This window comes from Drosophila elegans, unplaced genomic scaffold (assembly GCF_018152505.1).
Source record: "Drosophila elegans isolate 14027-0461.03 unplaced genomic scaffold, ASM1815250v1 contig_433, whole genome shotgun sequence".
Classification (NCBI taxonomy): domain Eukaryota; kingdom Metazoa; phylum Arthropoda; class Insecta; order Diptera; family Drosophilidae; genus Drosophila; species Drosophila elegans.
Window position 1 is genome coordinate 920683 of NW_024545820.1, and position 16265 is coordinate 936947.

The following is a 16265-nucleotide window of genomic DNA, read 5'->3' on the forward strand; positions in this document are numbered from 1 at the left end:
CAACTCCTCACAAAACTTACCTCCTAAATCCTCGCAGCAAGACATGGGCAGGTTTTAAGCCGTCAACAAATCATATAAGTCAGGCGATTCCCCTTCCATTGTATCTAAAAAAATATTTTACAGTTATATGCAGGTAATTATGCAGACATATATGTTAGTATGTATGCCTTTGCCTGAAGCCCGGATGCAAAGAGAAATGCACAGCAACTTTTTTTATTCAATAAGTGCAGCTGTAATATACAGACAGCGTACATACATATTTTGGTTTCTACGCTGACCATAAGCATAACAAACACATATACAGTATGTCAACTTATTGTTTGCAAAATGAATATTGTAACACAAATTCAACTTTAACATATTTTATATCCGAAACATACAGTAACTTGTGCATATTTTTGCCGGCCAGCAATGACACTCACACGCACAACACAAATGTTAAATTGTTACTAATACAATAACTTGTTTAGCTTAGTTATATTTACATTTTAATTTCACTTATTTATTTAGCTTAACAACACTATTCACTTTTTCTTTTCTGCACTCCACTTGCACAACGCACCGATCACCTTATCACAACTATTTCGAATGACCGAATTCGGGAGCTCGCTTTTCGTAACTGTCGTTCTCCCCCTAACTTATTGGACTTTTGTCGCCATCTTGCATTACACTCTCTTTTTCGACTTGAGAGATCTTTAAGGGAGCGTGGAATTGAAAAAATACCATTTTCCAACATCAAATGTACATTTTTCAATGGTTAAAATAAAAATCTCTTACAAATACCAAACTTAACAGTCGTTATCAAATTTAACCTTACGATTATTTTTTTGTGTGTAGTAAAAAAAACTTCGAAAAAGTTTCGGATTATTGGGGATACGGATTCAATTTTTAAAGTTTTAATGCTATGTTTAATGCACACAGCATTTTCGGATTTTAATCAAAAAATATTTCCTGTTGAGTACGAAAGTTAAATTTTTGGGTTTAAGCAGCACCAAGTTAGCACACTGCCCCAGAGTATAGAGTGCGCGATGTAGCCCGTAGTCGAGCTGCATCCCGCATTTTCGAAATTTAAACAAAAAAATTTCCTGTTGAGTACGAAAGTTATGTTTTCGGATTTAAGAAGCACCAAATTAGCACAAAATTATGCGCTTACATTTTTTCAGCTAAACCCACCAGGAACAGACCTATAAAGGGCGGGGTGTAGCCCGGACTACACCCAAACCGGTGCCTGAGACACGAGACACCTCGCCATCGTCGCAAGCAGGTCAGACTGATCTGGTCCGGGAGCGCCGCTGATGGTGGGGCCAGAAGAGGGCCGCCGATGAGCAGATGCCCAGGGGTCAAGGCTTCGCCGTCGATCGGGTCGCTGCTTAGAGCTCCGAGGGGCCTTGAGTTGAGCACGGCCTCCACGCTAGTGAGCAGAGTTCCGAGCTCCTCCGCGGTCAAGAGGTCTTGGCCTACCGTCCGAAGGAACAAGTACTTTGCAGACTTCACACCTGCCTCCCATAGTCCGCCGAAGTGCGGTGCTCTGGGCGGTATGAACGCAAACTCGCATCCTTTTTTTGATGCGAATGTTTCGATACCGCCCCCTTGCTCCTCCAGACGGGCTCGGAACTCTCTCATGTGGCGATCTGCGCCGACGAAGTTGGTGGCGTTGTCGCACCACACCTTCTCCGGAATCCCGCGACGACTCACGAACCTTTGAAGTGCCAACAAGAACGCATCAGTGGTTAGGTCACACACTAGTTCTAAGTGGACCGCTTTGGACGCAAAACAGACGAACAAGGCCATGTACGACTTGTACGGTGGCTTACCACGGATACGATATGTTGTGCTGCCTTCAGCACAAAAATCAACGCCACAAATATTGAACGGGCGGAGAGCTCGAAGTCTATCTGCTGGCAAGTTACCCATAATTTGCGTCAAGAGTTACGGCTTGTAGCGAAAGCAACGCATGCACGACCGAACTGTTCGTCGGCAGACTTCTTGAGCATTAACTAGCCATATTTTTTCGCGCAGACGACTTACGAGAGCTCGTGGGCCAGCGTGACAGTTCGTAACGTGCAGGTATGACACATAGGAGCTGACGAATTGTGAGCTTTTAGACAGCAACGGGAACTTGGCTTCGTACGGGATAGGAGCATTCAATAACCGACCCGTTGTTCGTCAACTCGTAGCAATGTCGAGGAGCACCAATCTAATTTATTTTCCTGAAGATAAGGGTTTAATTTTTGAATATTCGTTGCTACCGGTTTATTTTTCCTAATTTTACTTATGTCGTCCCTGATTTCGTGAAATTGAACAACTTCGACAATTGTATCTAAAGCGAAATCCAGTTCTCTTGGCGAAATACTTTTCTCAAAGGGCTTCGACACCTTTCTGAAACTTTGAATAAAACGAAAAACCCAAACGAACACTCTCAGAAGCTTCAGGTGCGACGAAAAGGACTCTATTTTCTGAAGCACATAATTTGGCTCTGGGCTGACTACGAGAGCTATTGCCGATTTGCGTAGCTCCATCGACATTACATCAGCCGGCAGTTCGAAATGTTTATTTACAGGCCAATTATTTTCTGAGTCTAGCAAGAACGAAGGCCCACCGAACCAAATGGACGTTGTAAGCTCCTCTACGTCACATCCTCGGGACACTATGTCTGCTGGGTTGATATGTTCCTATTTCTTTGCCTTTTTGATTTTCTAATAGATAATATGCTGCACCTACTTTCTTATAATATTTAACGAATTTCAAATCAAGAACAAAAAAACTATCAAAATCTTACATCCCCCTCCTTGTGAAGCACACTGGTATTCACTATCAAATCGTAACTGGATCAGTTTAGATACCGGTCTGCGAATAGTTCTTACATCGACTTGGCGTACTTGTCCTTCCTTCGCTGGATATAGTTTAGTAATACGCCCTCTTTTCTATGTAATATGTGGTAAGGCAAGATCTGCAACAAGAACTACGTCGTCAAGTTAATTGGTTTTGGTGGATGTGTGCCACTTCTGTCGAAAATTTAGCTGAGGCAAATATTCTGTTATCCAACGTTTCCAAATTCTGTTCATCTTGCGCATGTGTGAGAGGAATCTCCGTAGGTGGTCGTGAATTCAGAATGTTCTCCGCATCAATTAATGCAGAACGAAGAGTTTCAACGCGTTATGTGACGTCTCGGAGAGTTTTGTTTAATACTTTCTTAACTATACCGATAAGACGTTCCCAACAACCACCAGCATTTGATTCTCTTTTGAGATGTCTCATTAATCAGAGCGTCAAAATCGAATAAGTCATTGTGGTCGTTCAACTCCCTTTTGGCAACAATAAAATTGGTTCCATTTTCGCTTCTGATTACTTCTGGGGTTTATAATGTTATCAAGCAGGTGAAAAAAATTGGTTTCCAGAACTTTTGACTACATTGATTTGTGATAACGACTGAATTTTGGCGGTCGTATGACAAATTCCGACAAGTAACGATCTTTAGGTTACTGAATAGGTGGAGAACGGTTGTACTGAAAGAAAAGTTGCCTCATCAATTCTGCCAGAAAGGTGTTTCAGAACATCTGTTGATTGTTGTATGGCAGCGTCAGCCGTGTTAAAGGAGGACGGTATCCATCTCCACTGTACGGCATTTGTAGTGGCTAAAATTTCAGAGATGCGATGTCCTACGAACGGCTTAAGCTTGCGAGAATTCGAATGAATCTTTGAGTCGCTCCAGAAGAGCGTCTTGTGTTTTTCTTTTAATAAAGTATTGAAAAGAACACCAAGAATGGCTGCTTGAAGTTCTAGTCTGGGAATAGAAAGAATTTAATTTCGGTTAATTTATCAGAAGATATTCGAAGGTATCCTACATCTGCGAATGCGGATTCGCAGGCATCTACTACAATATGAAGTTTAGTGTTACTGCTGACAATTTAAAGAGTCTCCGTTTCTCCAATCAAAACGTTGAACAGATTGATCTTCTGGACGAACTTTATTTATTTATTTGGACAAACATCTCCCGGATGTCTGCAGCTACTCCGATTTTGTTCTGCCAAAATTGTACGGACACAAGTGACTAAGCAAGAATTAAAAGAAATTTTAACGATTTTGGCTGCTGCAACAAATACAATACGGAGTTTGCCCGGTTTGTGAACTGTTTTTTGTGGTAAATAACAAACGTGTTGATTATGAGTAGACATTTCTTAATTCGTAAGCCTTTTGGCATAGACTTTTCAATATATTTTATCATCTCCTGTTTATACTTTTTAGCGAACTCTTGATTTCTTTGCATTTTTTTCTATACTTACCAGTCATTTGTCTGCCATTCTAAAATTTTCTGCCAGCATAACATTTTCATTCCATAATAACCCAATTTTAAATTTATCTTGCATTTAATGTGTTGTTTCGCCCATTATATTCTTTGCTCTAGTGTTATCCACAGACTCTAGAGGAATAGTTCAGAAACGCCATAATCTTCAGCTGCAAAATATTCTTAGGCGAATTTGTAGAACTCATTATGAAAGAGTATTGAGTTACTATAAGAGTCAATCTAATATTTCTCTTATGGCTACTGTCTGAGACCGATCTAACTCAATAATAATTTTTGATAGTACTAGATGTAGATTATATAAGCCGATTAAAATTACTGGCCTGGCGTTTATATCGGGAAATATTGTAGATGTCTATGTTGATTTTTTGAAAACGATTGTATTGGTAGGCCTAAGTTTTAATTGTCTGTACACCCTTTACATCATACTGGAAAGCAGTACAATGCCACTAATTTCCAGGCGAACTCTCTTAGACATTTCAGTACTCGTCTTATTGTCATACCACTGAAGGATGAGCGTTTTCAATACTAGTTTTTCAGCGACTTGCAATTCAACTAGGGCTATGACGCTTCCTTCGTCGAACATGGCAAAAGTCTCAAACTTACGCAGTGGTCCATGTAGGATCACGGGGACAATCTTGAACAGGTAATTATTTATATTTGTCTTCTCACCTGTACTGCAATCTTCTGGTTGGATTGCGGGTTGTGTCCTTTGATGTGTCGCTATAAACACTGGTTTTGTTGCTTTCTGATTTGATATTTTAAGAGATGCGTCGATTTATACCTTTGGCAGTGGTGCACAGTCATTTAGAAAATTCTATAAAAGGCATTTCGGTTTTAGTTGTGTCGACCCATTGTAACCATTCTACTTGTAAATTGGTTGGAAACTTAGCAATAAGTTCTTTCAACAAAATCTTATTATATAGGTGTTGTTACCAGTTCGATGACGTCAGATAATTGACTACTCTGCGTACATTTGTAGTAAATGAAACAATCTGTTCTAACTTTGTAAAATATATCTTAGGCAAATCGTTGATCTTGGCCATTTGGGTTCTAATTAATAACTGCTGCTACACCGCCCTTCGCCAATGAGGGATAATCCTGATTACATTAACCTTGAGAACACTGATCTTCCCAGAGATCTTACATTCTCCCGAACTCGCGTATGCCGGAGCGAGCGAATGCGTAGCTGATGCGCACTTGACTTGGATGCCTCGAATTAGAAGATACCTCTGACCCTTTTCGCGATTTCAAACCAAGAGGCTGGATGTTTGTTCGGTGTTAGACCGCTTTTCGTCTTCCTTCCTTTTTCCACGCATTTGGTATTTTCAGTATTATTCCCCGTTCCTGTATTTTCCTGTTTTAGTATGTTCTGCGTCTAGGCTAAATATCAGCTGGCATTTCCACTTGAGCTCTGAACTTAACTAAGAACTGATTTTTTCCACTTAATATTTATTATACATCATAAGATGTCCCTTAAAGCGCGTTCGTCATAAGTTGTACCTGCTCATGTATTTGATCAAACACAGTGCGAGCTCAGAACTAACCCAAGTCTTAGAAGATTGCTATACCTATACAGTGGTATACCAGAACAAACGCGGTATGGCAGCTGTGACGACAGACACTATATGCCTGAATTTCTTGCGTGTCACTTGTACAACGTCAGAGTACGGAAGTATTTAAACAACGACGGCGGTGTCTATATACTTGTTCAACGGCAAAAACTAGAAGTACAAAGGTGGCGTGGCTGCGTTTAATTTCTTTCGTCAAGTCTTTTCTCTCGACAGAGAGTGTGAAGCTATACGATGTCGTTATCCGATTTTAATAGAATTAAAAGCGTAATTCTGAACCGTCAAATTTTTAATAAACCAAAAATAATTTTTAAAACAATTACAAAATAAGGAAATGAATTTTTTTTTAAATTTTTATTGTTCCCGTGGGAGCTTTATATTATAGTCCTCCGATTTTGATAAAATTTAAACCTTAATTCTAAAATATTTAACGAAGAACTAAATAATAAATTAAAAAACAGCAGTTATAATTTTTTTGTATTTATTTTTCCGGTTGTTCCTATGGGAGCTATATGCTATAGTCGTTCAATCCGGCTCGTTTCGACTTATGTGCCTGCAATAGAAAGAACACTTTCGGGAAAGTTTCATACAGATAGCTTTAAAACTGAGAGACTAGTTTGCGTAGAAACGGACGGGCAGATGGACGCACTGACAAACGGACAAGGCTAGATCGACTATCCTAGTGATGCTGATCAAGTGTCTCCTTCAATGCGTTGCAAACTTTTAATACCCTCTGCAAGGGTATAAAAACCGGCGTCACGTCATCGTCTCGAAATCTGCCGGCAGAGAAAATGGTGTCCTTATTTTTTTTATTAATCTGTGCTTTTTGACAACTCTGATCTATCGTTGACCGAAAGAATGTGAAATAAAATTGCACATACATATGTATATTTTATAATTATCATTTATTCTGCGTTAAGCTTTACAATTAAAATGGAATTCAAAGTTTCTGCACTTAAAAAACTCCGACGTTTGCTTAAAATATATTGAAGCGCCATAGAGTAGGAAATATGTAGAGACACCATTTGGTCTGCAAGCGCCCCTGCCCAGTCTCTGCTGAGAACCATGTTCGCTCTACTGAGCGGCAGAGCAAATGGTGTCTCTATATAGTTTTTACTCTATGCTAATAAGAGCGAACAGTTCAGCCATATAGTAAGAAATTAATAGACATCATATGCTCTGCACGATCCTCTGCTTAAAGCCATTTTCGAAGTTAAGTTAGCTTTTTCACACCACTTATCAGTTTTTGGTTCAAACTTGTAATTCGGTACCTCGGTTGCAACTGCACTGCTCGCACCGGCCCTTAAAAATGAGCAGTTCAGCTGCAGAAATGCACCGCGAAGCTAAGTACAAGTTCGAATTAAACCCTGAGAAAATTAAATTTTGCCTTTTTTAATCTACGTGGCATCACTGTCGTCTCTATAAAATTTCTTACCCTATTAAAGCGCTGAAAATGCCCTTTCATTTAATCTTAACGCACTGAATTCACAAAGGCAAGGGTAAAATCTCGCTCACAAGCAAGAGCAGACGACAAAAACGCCTACAAGTGCAAAAGACTTTTAATTTTAATTTGGTTGAGCACAGACCGATTGTTATCTCTGACTCTTTGCGCAGTCGGTCCGTAATTAAGTTATTTTTAGACCTCAAAAAACGATAAACTGTTACCTGCGAGCACTGTTTTTTTTTGCCGTAGTAAAAAATTCGTGTAAAAACTTTACTTAATTTTTAAAATTGTGTGCCGATCATGAAGTATTTCAAAAACAAAAATCAGCTGGCTTATTATTAAGGTTAAAAAGTGATTTAAAGTTCTTCCTTGCCGGATTTAGATTTATCACAAAGTATACTTTCGTTAAATTTAATTTTTGATGTTACAATTCTAACTCTCAAATAAATTATCTTGTTACAAATTTGATATACAAAGTTTACGTGGACAAATAAATTAGTTCAAATGGCAGATTACTTTGAAAATGTAATAAAGGATAGTTTGAAATAAAATCACTTCCATGTACAAAATTTGGGAGTTCTTAAAACCAGCAAATACGCTAGTGGTTTAAAATTAAATCTTTACCATGTAAAAATATATGATAAAGAGACCTGTGGATATTTCGGAATATAAGTGCATTAAATAATTTTATAACCTTAAATGTAAGATCAATTATTCTTGTGGAATTCCTCCATGCATAACTTGCAGCTCCAAGAACCCTCTGGTGGAGTAACTAGCGGTGGTGACAGGCAATACATATGGTATCCGCGGTCACAATCGTCGCAAAATAATAACTGGTCGTCATTATCAGAGGTCCCGCATATGGAGCAGTACTTGCATTCGATGCATTGCCAGCGATAGCGTTTAACTGATATTATCATGTTGGCTGTGAACTGCAAACACGATGGATGACCCGAGTGACCGCAGTCCGAGCACGACACAAGCTCCTCGGGCATGTTGGTTTTTTTGTTTTCCTGGTGATCGCCCAGACAAAAGTCACAGTAGGGAGACGGTTGAGCTATGTCCCGATCAACGAGTGGTTTGACCTTAATCGGACCAACTCCCGTAGCAAACGCCATGGGAATTGTTGTTGCATGCACCGGCGAGGAGTTAGAGGCGTTGGGTGTTGCAACCAAACCTATGCTTATTCCAGCCATGGACGCTAGAGGCATTGAGTCATTGGAAGTTCCAGCATCGTTTGAAACCTTTTCGTAAGAAGTAGCTATAGGTGTTGCCACTATTTGTGTTGACTGCGAAGTGTCGTCATTGGTGGGAATGGGTGAAGCAGAGTTTGAGTGAGATGCATAGAGCCCTGTGGCGGCGGCAGCTGCTGCTGCTGCAGTGCTGGCTGCGTGTGCAACGGCTGCAGCAGCTGCGGCGGCAGCTGCAGATGTATTTCCACCACCACGACGTTTTCGGTCTGTTTCTCCTTCAATAGCGTTTCTCCGACGATTGCCTAATATTTAAATAAAGCACAACTTAGACTTTTCCCAGCTTAATGAATTTAACTTACCACCACCTTTACGCCCACGTTTTGGAGTACCCTCAACGTTTGCAATTGTACGTCGAGGTCTTGAACCTTTTTTGCGTTTACCCCTGCTGGTGTATGACTCGTCAAAATCGTTATCTGAATCAAAATCATCCTCATAATCATCGCCATGATGATAATGAGATGTGTCCATTTCCTCGTGAAACCATTCCTTCTCGGCGTTTGCATGTGAGTCCTTACTGTCATTGCCTCCCGAGGCTCCCATGGAGTTGCCATCGGTAGCAGCAGTCGCTAGAAATATTAGATATAAGCAATAAAAATAACACATGTAATCAGGACTGTTTGATAGCTTGTAAGACTTACGCCATTATTTATTTTTTGTCCGCTTACATATGTGTTCATAAACATAGTAGAGTTGAACAAATTAATAAGGTTTTTATGTTTTGAATATTTCTACGCTACTGGTATAGGCATTCAAATCGGTCCTACTGTACAGCTCCAAAAGCGGCATTACTCTCTTTTGCTGATTTATTTCGCTTTATCGGTGATCTAAAATATATTACAAATAAGCCGCACTATCTCGTTCAACTTACCAAGGTTTGAATTGCCGATCATAAGTTCATCAACATAATCTATTATTGCGCCTTTATAAAAGCAGGGCTCGCTTGCTCACGCTGTGGAGTCTTTTTGTTGCAAAAACTCGTCTAGCTTCAGATGCCACATTCAACAAGATTGTTTGAGTCCGTACAAGAATTTTTTTAACTTCAAGACACGTTTATTGCGAAGCTTTAATCGTTTCATCGGATTAATCTAGACTTATTCAATTAGATCTCCCTTCAGGTATGCTATAGACACGTATTGTTGGAGGAATAGCTCGCTGGTTCTGCCATAATTATTGTAGTACATTAAGTCACTGGTGAAAATGCTGATAGTTGTTTACACCGTACTCTCGACCGCACCCTTTATAATTTAAACCACAAGTTATCAACGCAACGAAGGAGGCGTTTTCAACCCTATAAAATATATATTATTGATCAGCCATATTGGGAGGTGATCTTGTCATACCCGGCCGTCTGCCTCCCAATTTTAGAGCTAAAATTTTTTTAAAAGTACAACTATATCATATAGCTCCCATAGGAACAATCAGAAAATCAAGTTGCAATAAATTGGACGACGGCCACCACTCTTATGTTGTCGTTGGTCTTGAAAAGTGTGTATGTTGTGTTGACCTGCACACAACCATGTTTTTGTTGTATTTATCTCATCTTTAGTTTTTTTAATTATGTTTATCAAGTCGCAATTTTTTTCCCCGTAATCGCCTTCTGTAATGTAAATGGTTAAACATGTTTTTCGCGAATGGATCTGGGCTCATAGCCTGTCAGATTACTTGTAAGAGTCACGGCACAAAATTAGAAGAGTTATACAATTTTAAAAACAGAAGGGAATAGCTTTATTTTAACGGCTACATATATATGTAGCTTCTTGTATGCTTAATTTTTTGTACATAAAGCGCTTTAACAAAATTAATAGGCTTTATATATATTGTGCTGCAAAAAAAAAATCTGATACTATCGATTCTTTTGGTTTCGGGACAACATCAATTTCGTTTTATAACGATCGATGGAATTTATTTGCGCACTCAGCGCTTGTATTTAAATCACTAGTTGTAGGGCGAGAGCGGGAGCCAATAAAGCTTTCGTCTGTTCGCTCTTGCGAATTCGTCCCGTCTCTCGCCACCGTAGCATAAGTTAGTGATCCATCGAACGTCATCGTAGCCACTCCTTTTCGTCGCGCTTTCGACATAGTTTTCACAAGTTTCGCAATTAAAATCGTCTCGAACTACTGCGTTCACAAGTTTTCGTGTTATTAATACAAAATAGTATTACATTTTCAGAATTTTTGAAGGAGTTTTCTCTTCTATTTGTGCATCCCAGCTTGCTCTACTGAGTCAGAGGACATTTTAAGTAGGTATAGCTGCAATATTTCAGACAGACGCGCCGCTCTCAATGCAAAAATGGATGGGCTCGCATCTTAGCCAGCACAAACCATTAAGTTTTGTAGTACAAAATAAGTTTTTCGATTTAATAGTTTTTTTTTTTTTCTTAAAAGATTGAAAAGAAGAAGATTGAAAAGAATCTTTTGTTTTGAACTATGTACTGACGGCATTTTATTTTTTAGTTTTTAGTTTTGTGAAGCGGTTAAAACGAATACCAACATCACAAGGCTACTGCTTCATTCTTTAGCTGCATTATAATATTTCTAGCAGAGGCAATGTCCTAACGCAACGCAGTTGACTCATCCGATGTTTCACAAGCCAAAAGTTAGAAAAACGGTACGACTTTGTTGGATTACAGGCGTAAAAGTTTGTAATATTCGTCAATCAAAAGTATGACATGCTCCTATGAGTTGCAAGTCGCGATATATATAACTTCAAACTAAATTTTCCCCCTATAAAGCAATATAAGTTTAGGTGGCACCATCTGTCGAACTGCATAGCTTACACTAGAAGCCAAGAGCGTGCATCGATTACCGGCAGAGCAGCGGCAAAGGGCCGGCACGGGAACGATGATGGCAGATGACTTCATAACCCTAGAACTTCTAAAATAATAGCTTGAGTTTAGAAATGTTTGTGCCTACCGATACCGACAGCAACGGTCTTACATGTCACTGTGTGTTTAGTGTTTCGCGATTAGTGTTGCGCTGTGTAAGAAATACCAGAATCTACATTTCAAATCCCAAATCTCTAGCTGTTATAGTTTCCTAGATCTCAACGTTCATACAGATGGACATGGCTAGATCGACTCGGTTCTTGATCCTGATCGAGAATGTATATACTTTAAACGGTCGGAAACGCTTCCTTCTTCCCATTATATAATTTTCAACGATTACAATATTCGAGTAACGGGTATAAAAATACGACATTTGAACAAAAATGAAGTCAAATCTATTGATCAATGATTTTTTAATGGTAGGGAAAAGCTTTTTTTTCTTTTATTTATTACTGCGAATGAACAAGATAAACCAGTTTTTGTAAAATTTGATATTTTATTATAGAGTGTCTCAAATTTTTGCATTTTTTTTTCTTCCAAATCTTTCCAGTTGGCACCTAATCTTTGTTCAAACAGGTTTGTTTAAAACACAGTACTTAAGAATTATTGTAAGTCTTAGACTTAATTAGATGTAAAACGAGTCATATAGGTATTTGTCAATAATCCGTAGGCGTTACTAAAATTAATGCGAGTTTTTGAATGTCGTTCCATTTTGATTGTCAACGCGTCAAGCCATTAAGTCGAAAGAAATCTTCATTTGTTGTGGAAAACAAGGCATTAGACTGCTTAAATCGACGTCACTGAGTATGTTTGACTTGAATTTATGATTATAATAAAAACATTTAAAATGTTTGACTTTCGCCGTGCCGATAGATATAGAAATAATATATACATACCGCCGAATAGCTTGGTCATAAAAGAGTTTCGATTTTTGAGCTTTAGAGTGAACATTTTAAAATTAACCTAATTCTAAAAATCTATTGCTTTAATAGATTTATTTTATATATATTTTAGCACATTTTTATTTTTGCCTTTGACTACTAATGTTAATGACGTGAACCAGAAATTTAAGCCGCTTAAAATAAATCAACGTTATAAATGTTGCTTTACTCAAAATTTTTAATTCACTATATTATATAAACGCGAACTAAGCCAGAGGACCCCCAATTAGAGTTTGACTTGCTGTGAAAAGTACTTGCAGTCTCTGAGATCCAATTTTCAGTTACATATTCCTTTTTGTCAAAGTTAAAAGAACTTAAAAGATTGATTAAAGTTATTCTCAAAGAAATACCTTTTCCCATTACAACCATTAAAGTGTCCCTTGCATTAGCTACTACAAATGTAAATTGAAAGTTATTTTGATATACCAATCAGCTATTTAAGAGCCAAAACAATTTTTGCATATGCTGTATAGCGTTTTGCAGAATGAATTTTAAGCCACAATTGTAAGCTACTTTAAAATACCAATCAGCTATATCAAAATAATTATTACAAAGTTAACATTTGTTTTGGCGTTATTTAAAAACAAGAAAGGAAGCAAACTTCGGCAAGAAGAAGTTCATATACCCTTGCAGCTATTGCAAAAATTAAATATTTTTTAAAACATTAAAATTATGATGATTTGCAGCTCAATTATTATATAGTTATTTTATATATTTTTATTATTCCTATGGGAGCTATATGATATACTCGTCCGATTTTGATTAAATTTAAACCGTAATTCAGAAATATTTAACCATTACTATATGTCGAAGAACTAATAGAAAAATTTAAAAACAGCAAAGTTATAATTTTTTAAATATTTTTTTCCGATTGTTCCTATGGGAGCTATATAATATAGTTGTCCGATTTTGATGAAATTTAAACCGTAATTCTGAAATAGTTAACTATTACTATATGTCGAAGTACTAATAGAAAAATTAAAAAACAGCAAAGTTATAATTTTTTTTGTATTTGTTTTGCGATTGTTCCTATGGGAGCTATATGATATAGTCGTCCGATCCGGCTCGTTCCGACTTATATACTACCTGCAATAGAAAGACAACTTTTGGAAAAGTTTCATTCGGATAGCTTTAAAACTGAGAGACTAGTTTGCGTAGAAAACGTAAAATATAAATATTTACATTTATTTACAACTAAAATGGTTTTTTTTTCTAATATACGTGTTGTTTATATATAAATGGATTGGTAGCGCTTGTTACGGAACTGCATCTTTCCCGGAGGGCAGCGCCGGCTAGCCACGGAGTCTCAGGGCGGAGTACCCCTATGCCCTGCAGTCCGAACAATCGATTCCGACTCATCGGACGTCTCACGTCACTAACTTGACGATTTACCATCTCTATCACAAATCAAAACAAAACAAAGTTATATTTACATCAAAAAACTAAGACAATTGGACGAAATTGGTGGCTTCGATGTCCTTGCCGCGACGCACCCACCCTTCCTTGGGTGCCCCAAGAACGGTATTGGAGGCACGCCCCATCTCCAGCAGACCGGAGTCTATTCCTGGTGGATTAGGATCGGCTCATCTCCCCGCCCAAGGTAACTCACACAACCATCTTGGTAGCTTGTTTACATTTATTTTTGGCAAGATTAATTATAGAATACATACAAATTTAATTCCTACTCATGATCTTCTCTTTTTATTAGCAACACTTAAGGCCGAACTCAGACCGTCGCCTAGATGAGAAGTGGTCAAAGCGATAATGGAAGGGACATTTTTGGACGCTTAAGATTACAAGTGTTTGGGCAAAAACGCCACTGATGCAAATTACACGGCACCAAATTGGAGGCGTTTGTCAACCGGGTCACCTAATCCTGAGGAGCTCCAAGGGAAAAGAAAGGACATGCTAATATGGTAAGTATGCTAAATTAATCCCTTAATTCATTAAATTTCGCGACCCAATTTAAACGTAGTTGGACGCGCGGCTGAAGTGCGGAATTAATGCCTCTAATTCCAGATTAGATTTCACAGTGAGTGCTTTGAAACGATTCTTTGACTGCCTGATTTCACAAATTAATAACTAAAACTAATTCATTCCAGAGTTCAAAATTGGTCGTTGTCGAAGCTGCGACCAGAAGAAGAGACCGCTAGCGGCGAAAGCCGGGTCTGCACGGAGCCAAGTGGTCCGGAGAATTCACACAGCGTCTGCGCCAGAGGACCCGGAGGCAGTGCGTCGGTGGTCCCAGGGATGACCAGGTGGTTCCCGGAACGGACTCACGCCGGGAATCTCCGTATGTGGCTGACGCGAAAGATCGCTGATGCTGCTGCGCTGATGATGCTGCGGCTGGTGCTGCTGCGGCTGGGGCTGCTGCGGCTGGTGCTGCTGCGCTGATGCTGCTGCGGCCGATGCCGATAATCGCTGCCGCTTCTGAAGCTGATCGCTGCTGCTGGTGGACGACGTGGTCTTCACGACCAGGTTAGGTCCGCCTGGTAAGTGTTGACCCTCCCGAATCCTCTAAATTTCCGGGGCCCTTTAGATAGGGTTCCCGGCGGCTTCAATATTTAAAAAAAAACACTGTCATTTACAAGTTTAGGAATAATAAATAACTACTCACTTTGAGTTATCTAAACACTAATTTTCGTCTCAATTTAGTTCCCGACCGTTCACCTACGACTTCTTGCAGCAACTAAAGCAAAACCCTGACCTACACCAAAGTCGTTCGCCATTTTCCCTCCCGCTCTCTCAATATGGGTCAGCGAACGTATTCAAGGCTATTTAACCCACTTAACGAGCGAACCGGGCTAAATTTAAATAGCTAGATCCTCTCCCGCTATCAATAGTCGGTGTCACCACCGAATCTTATCGATAGCGGGACCTGCTGACGTGTCGGTTGTTTTGGTATTTTCCCGACGGCTTCAACTGAAAATGCAACACGCTCTATTATAAATGTTGGTGTGCTCTACGTAATGCCAGTCTGAAAAAAAATGAAAGTTAAAAAAACCACACTTTAAAAAATGTATTTTTAAATTTTGGCAATAAACCTTCTAAAGTACCCATTTCCATCAAACCTGTAACGAACTGATTTTCTTTATTATCTGCTCGCTACGAATGTCGTGCGGCTAGCTCAGAAGATGTAAGTGTTCGTCCCACCAAATTTATATATACGTGAAAACACACAGAAAGATTGGGAGTATGCAGTGATCTTTTATTCGCCGACTTGACCCTCGGCCGGGGTGGTGTAATGGTTATGTAGAATTACGTCCTGCCGTCGTCTCCTTCCCACGTTGAACGTCTCGCTGGATCGTGCCGGCTGCGAAGTGGTGTCTTCCTCGCCGGTTTCGCTTGCGATGTCTTCTGCCACCCTTGGCTCGGCGGGTTTACAGGGACTAGGGATGCGTCACCGTTCCCAGACTAGGGTGAACAGGCACTGTGCCCTCAAGGCGTACGCCTTTCGCAGCCGCAGCCTCCTGTCCCTTGCTCTGTCCCGGCCGGTCGCACCGGACGTCGGCTCAGTTTCTACTTGAAACTGGCTCAGTTCAGTCGTACGCCGGAAGCCGCCAACGCAGTCCCTGGGTCAAACGCCAGGTTCTAGACGAACGCTTCCACCCTACCCTCTCTGCCGCAGGCTTAAGAATTCGAAGTATGGGCTGCTCGCTCGACGCTCGTTTTCGTCATCCTGGGGTCCCCGTTGTCCTTCTTCTACCTCCAGCTATCTCGACCAGCTCCGCTCCTTGTTGGCGACTCGGTAAGCTGCCGTTCTGGGACTCTAGCGGTGGACCGCTGTGCTCTCAAGGCATACGCCTTTCGAGACACCAGCTGAACAAACGCGCGTCCTTCCGGGCTATTCGCAGCAGGACTTTGTACAGTTTCTGCAGGACGATCAGGCATACGCCGGAGTTCGCCAATGCAGTCTTTGTAGGCAGGCT

The 16265-nt window shown here is 39.9% G+C and overlaps 1 protein-coding gene and 1 long non-coding RNA gene across 5 annotated transcripts; one reads left to right on the forward strand and one right to left on the reverse strand.

Moving 5' to 3' along the window:
• Positions 1-6760: 6760 nt before the first annotated feature.
• Positions 6761-10132, reverse strand: LOC121466748. The gene is made up of 3 exons (XM_041708924.1): positions 9440-10132; positions 8871-9137; positions 6761-8813 (listed from the first exon to the last, which is right to left on the reverse strand). Exons 1-3 carry the CDS (start codon positions 9459-9461, stop codon positions 8026-8028), a joined length of 1077 nt encoding a protein of 358 aa, XP_041564858.1. The 5' UTR covers positions 9462-10132; the 3' UTR covers positions 6761-8025.
• Positions 10133-13654: 3522 nt separating this feature from the next.
• LOC121467498 lies at positions 13655-15413 on the forward strand. Of its 4 annotated transcripts, none has more exons than XR_005977549.1 (4): positions 13655-13936; positions 14045-14368; positions 14439-14828; positions 14992-15413. It is a non-coding gene; the product is annotated as an uncharacterized LOC121467498 (long non-coding RNA). The 4 variants fall into 4 exon arrangements; XR_005977550.1 differs by having other exon boundaries at positions 13660-13936; positions 14045-14252; positions 14312-14368; positions 14439-15413; XR_005977551.1 differs by having other exon boundaries at positions 13669-13936; positions 14045-14252; positions 14356-14368; positions 14439-15413.
• Positions 15414-16265: the final 852 nt, after the last annotated feature.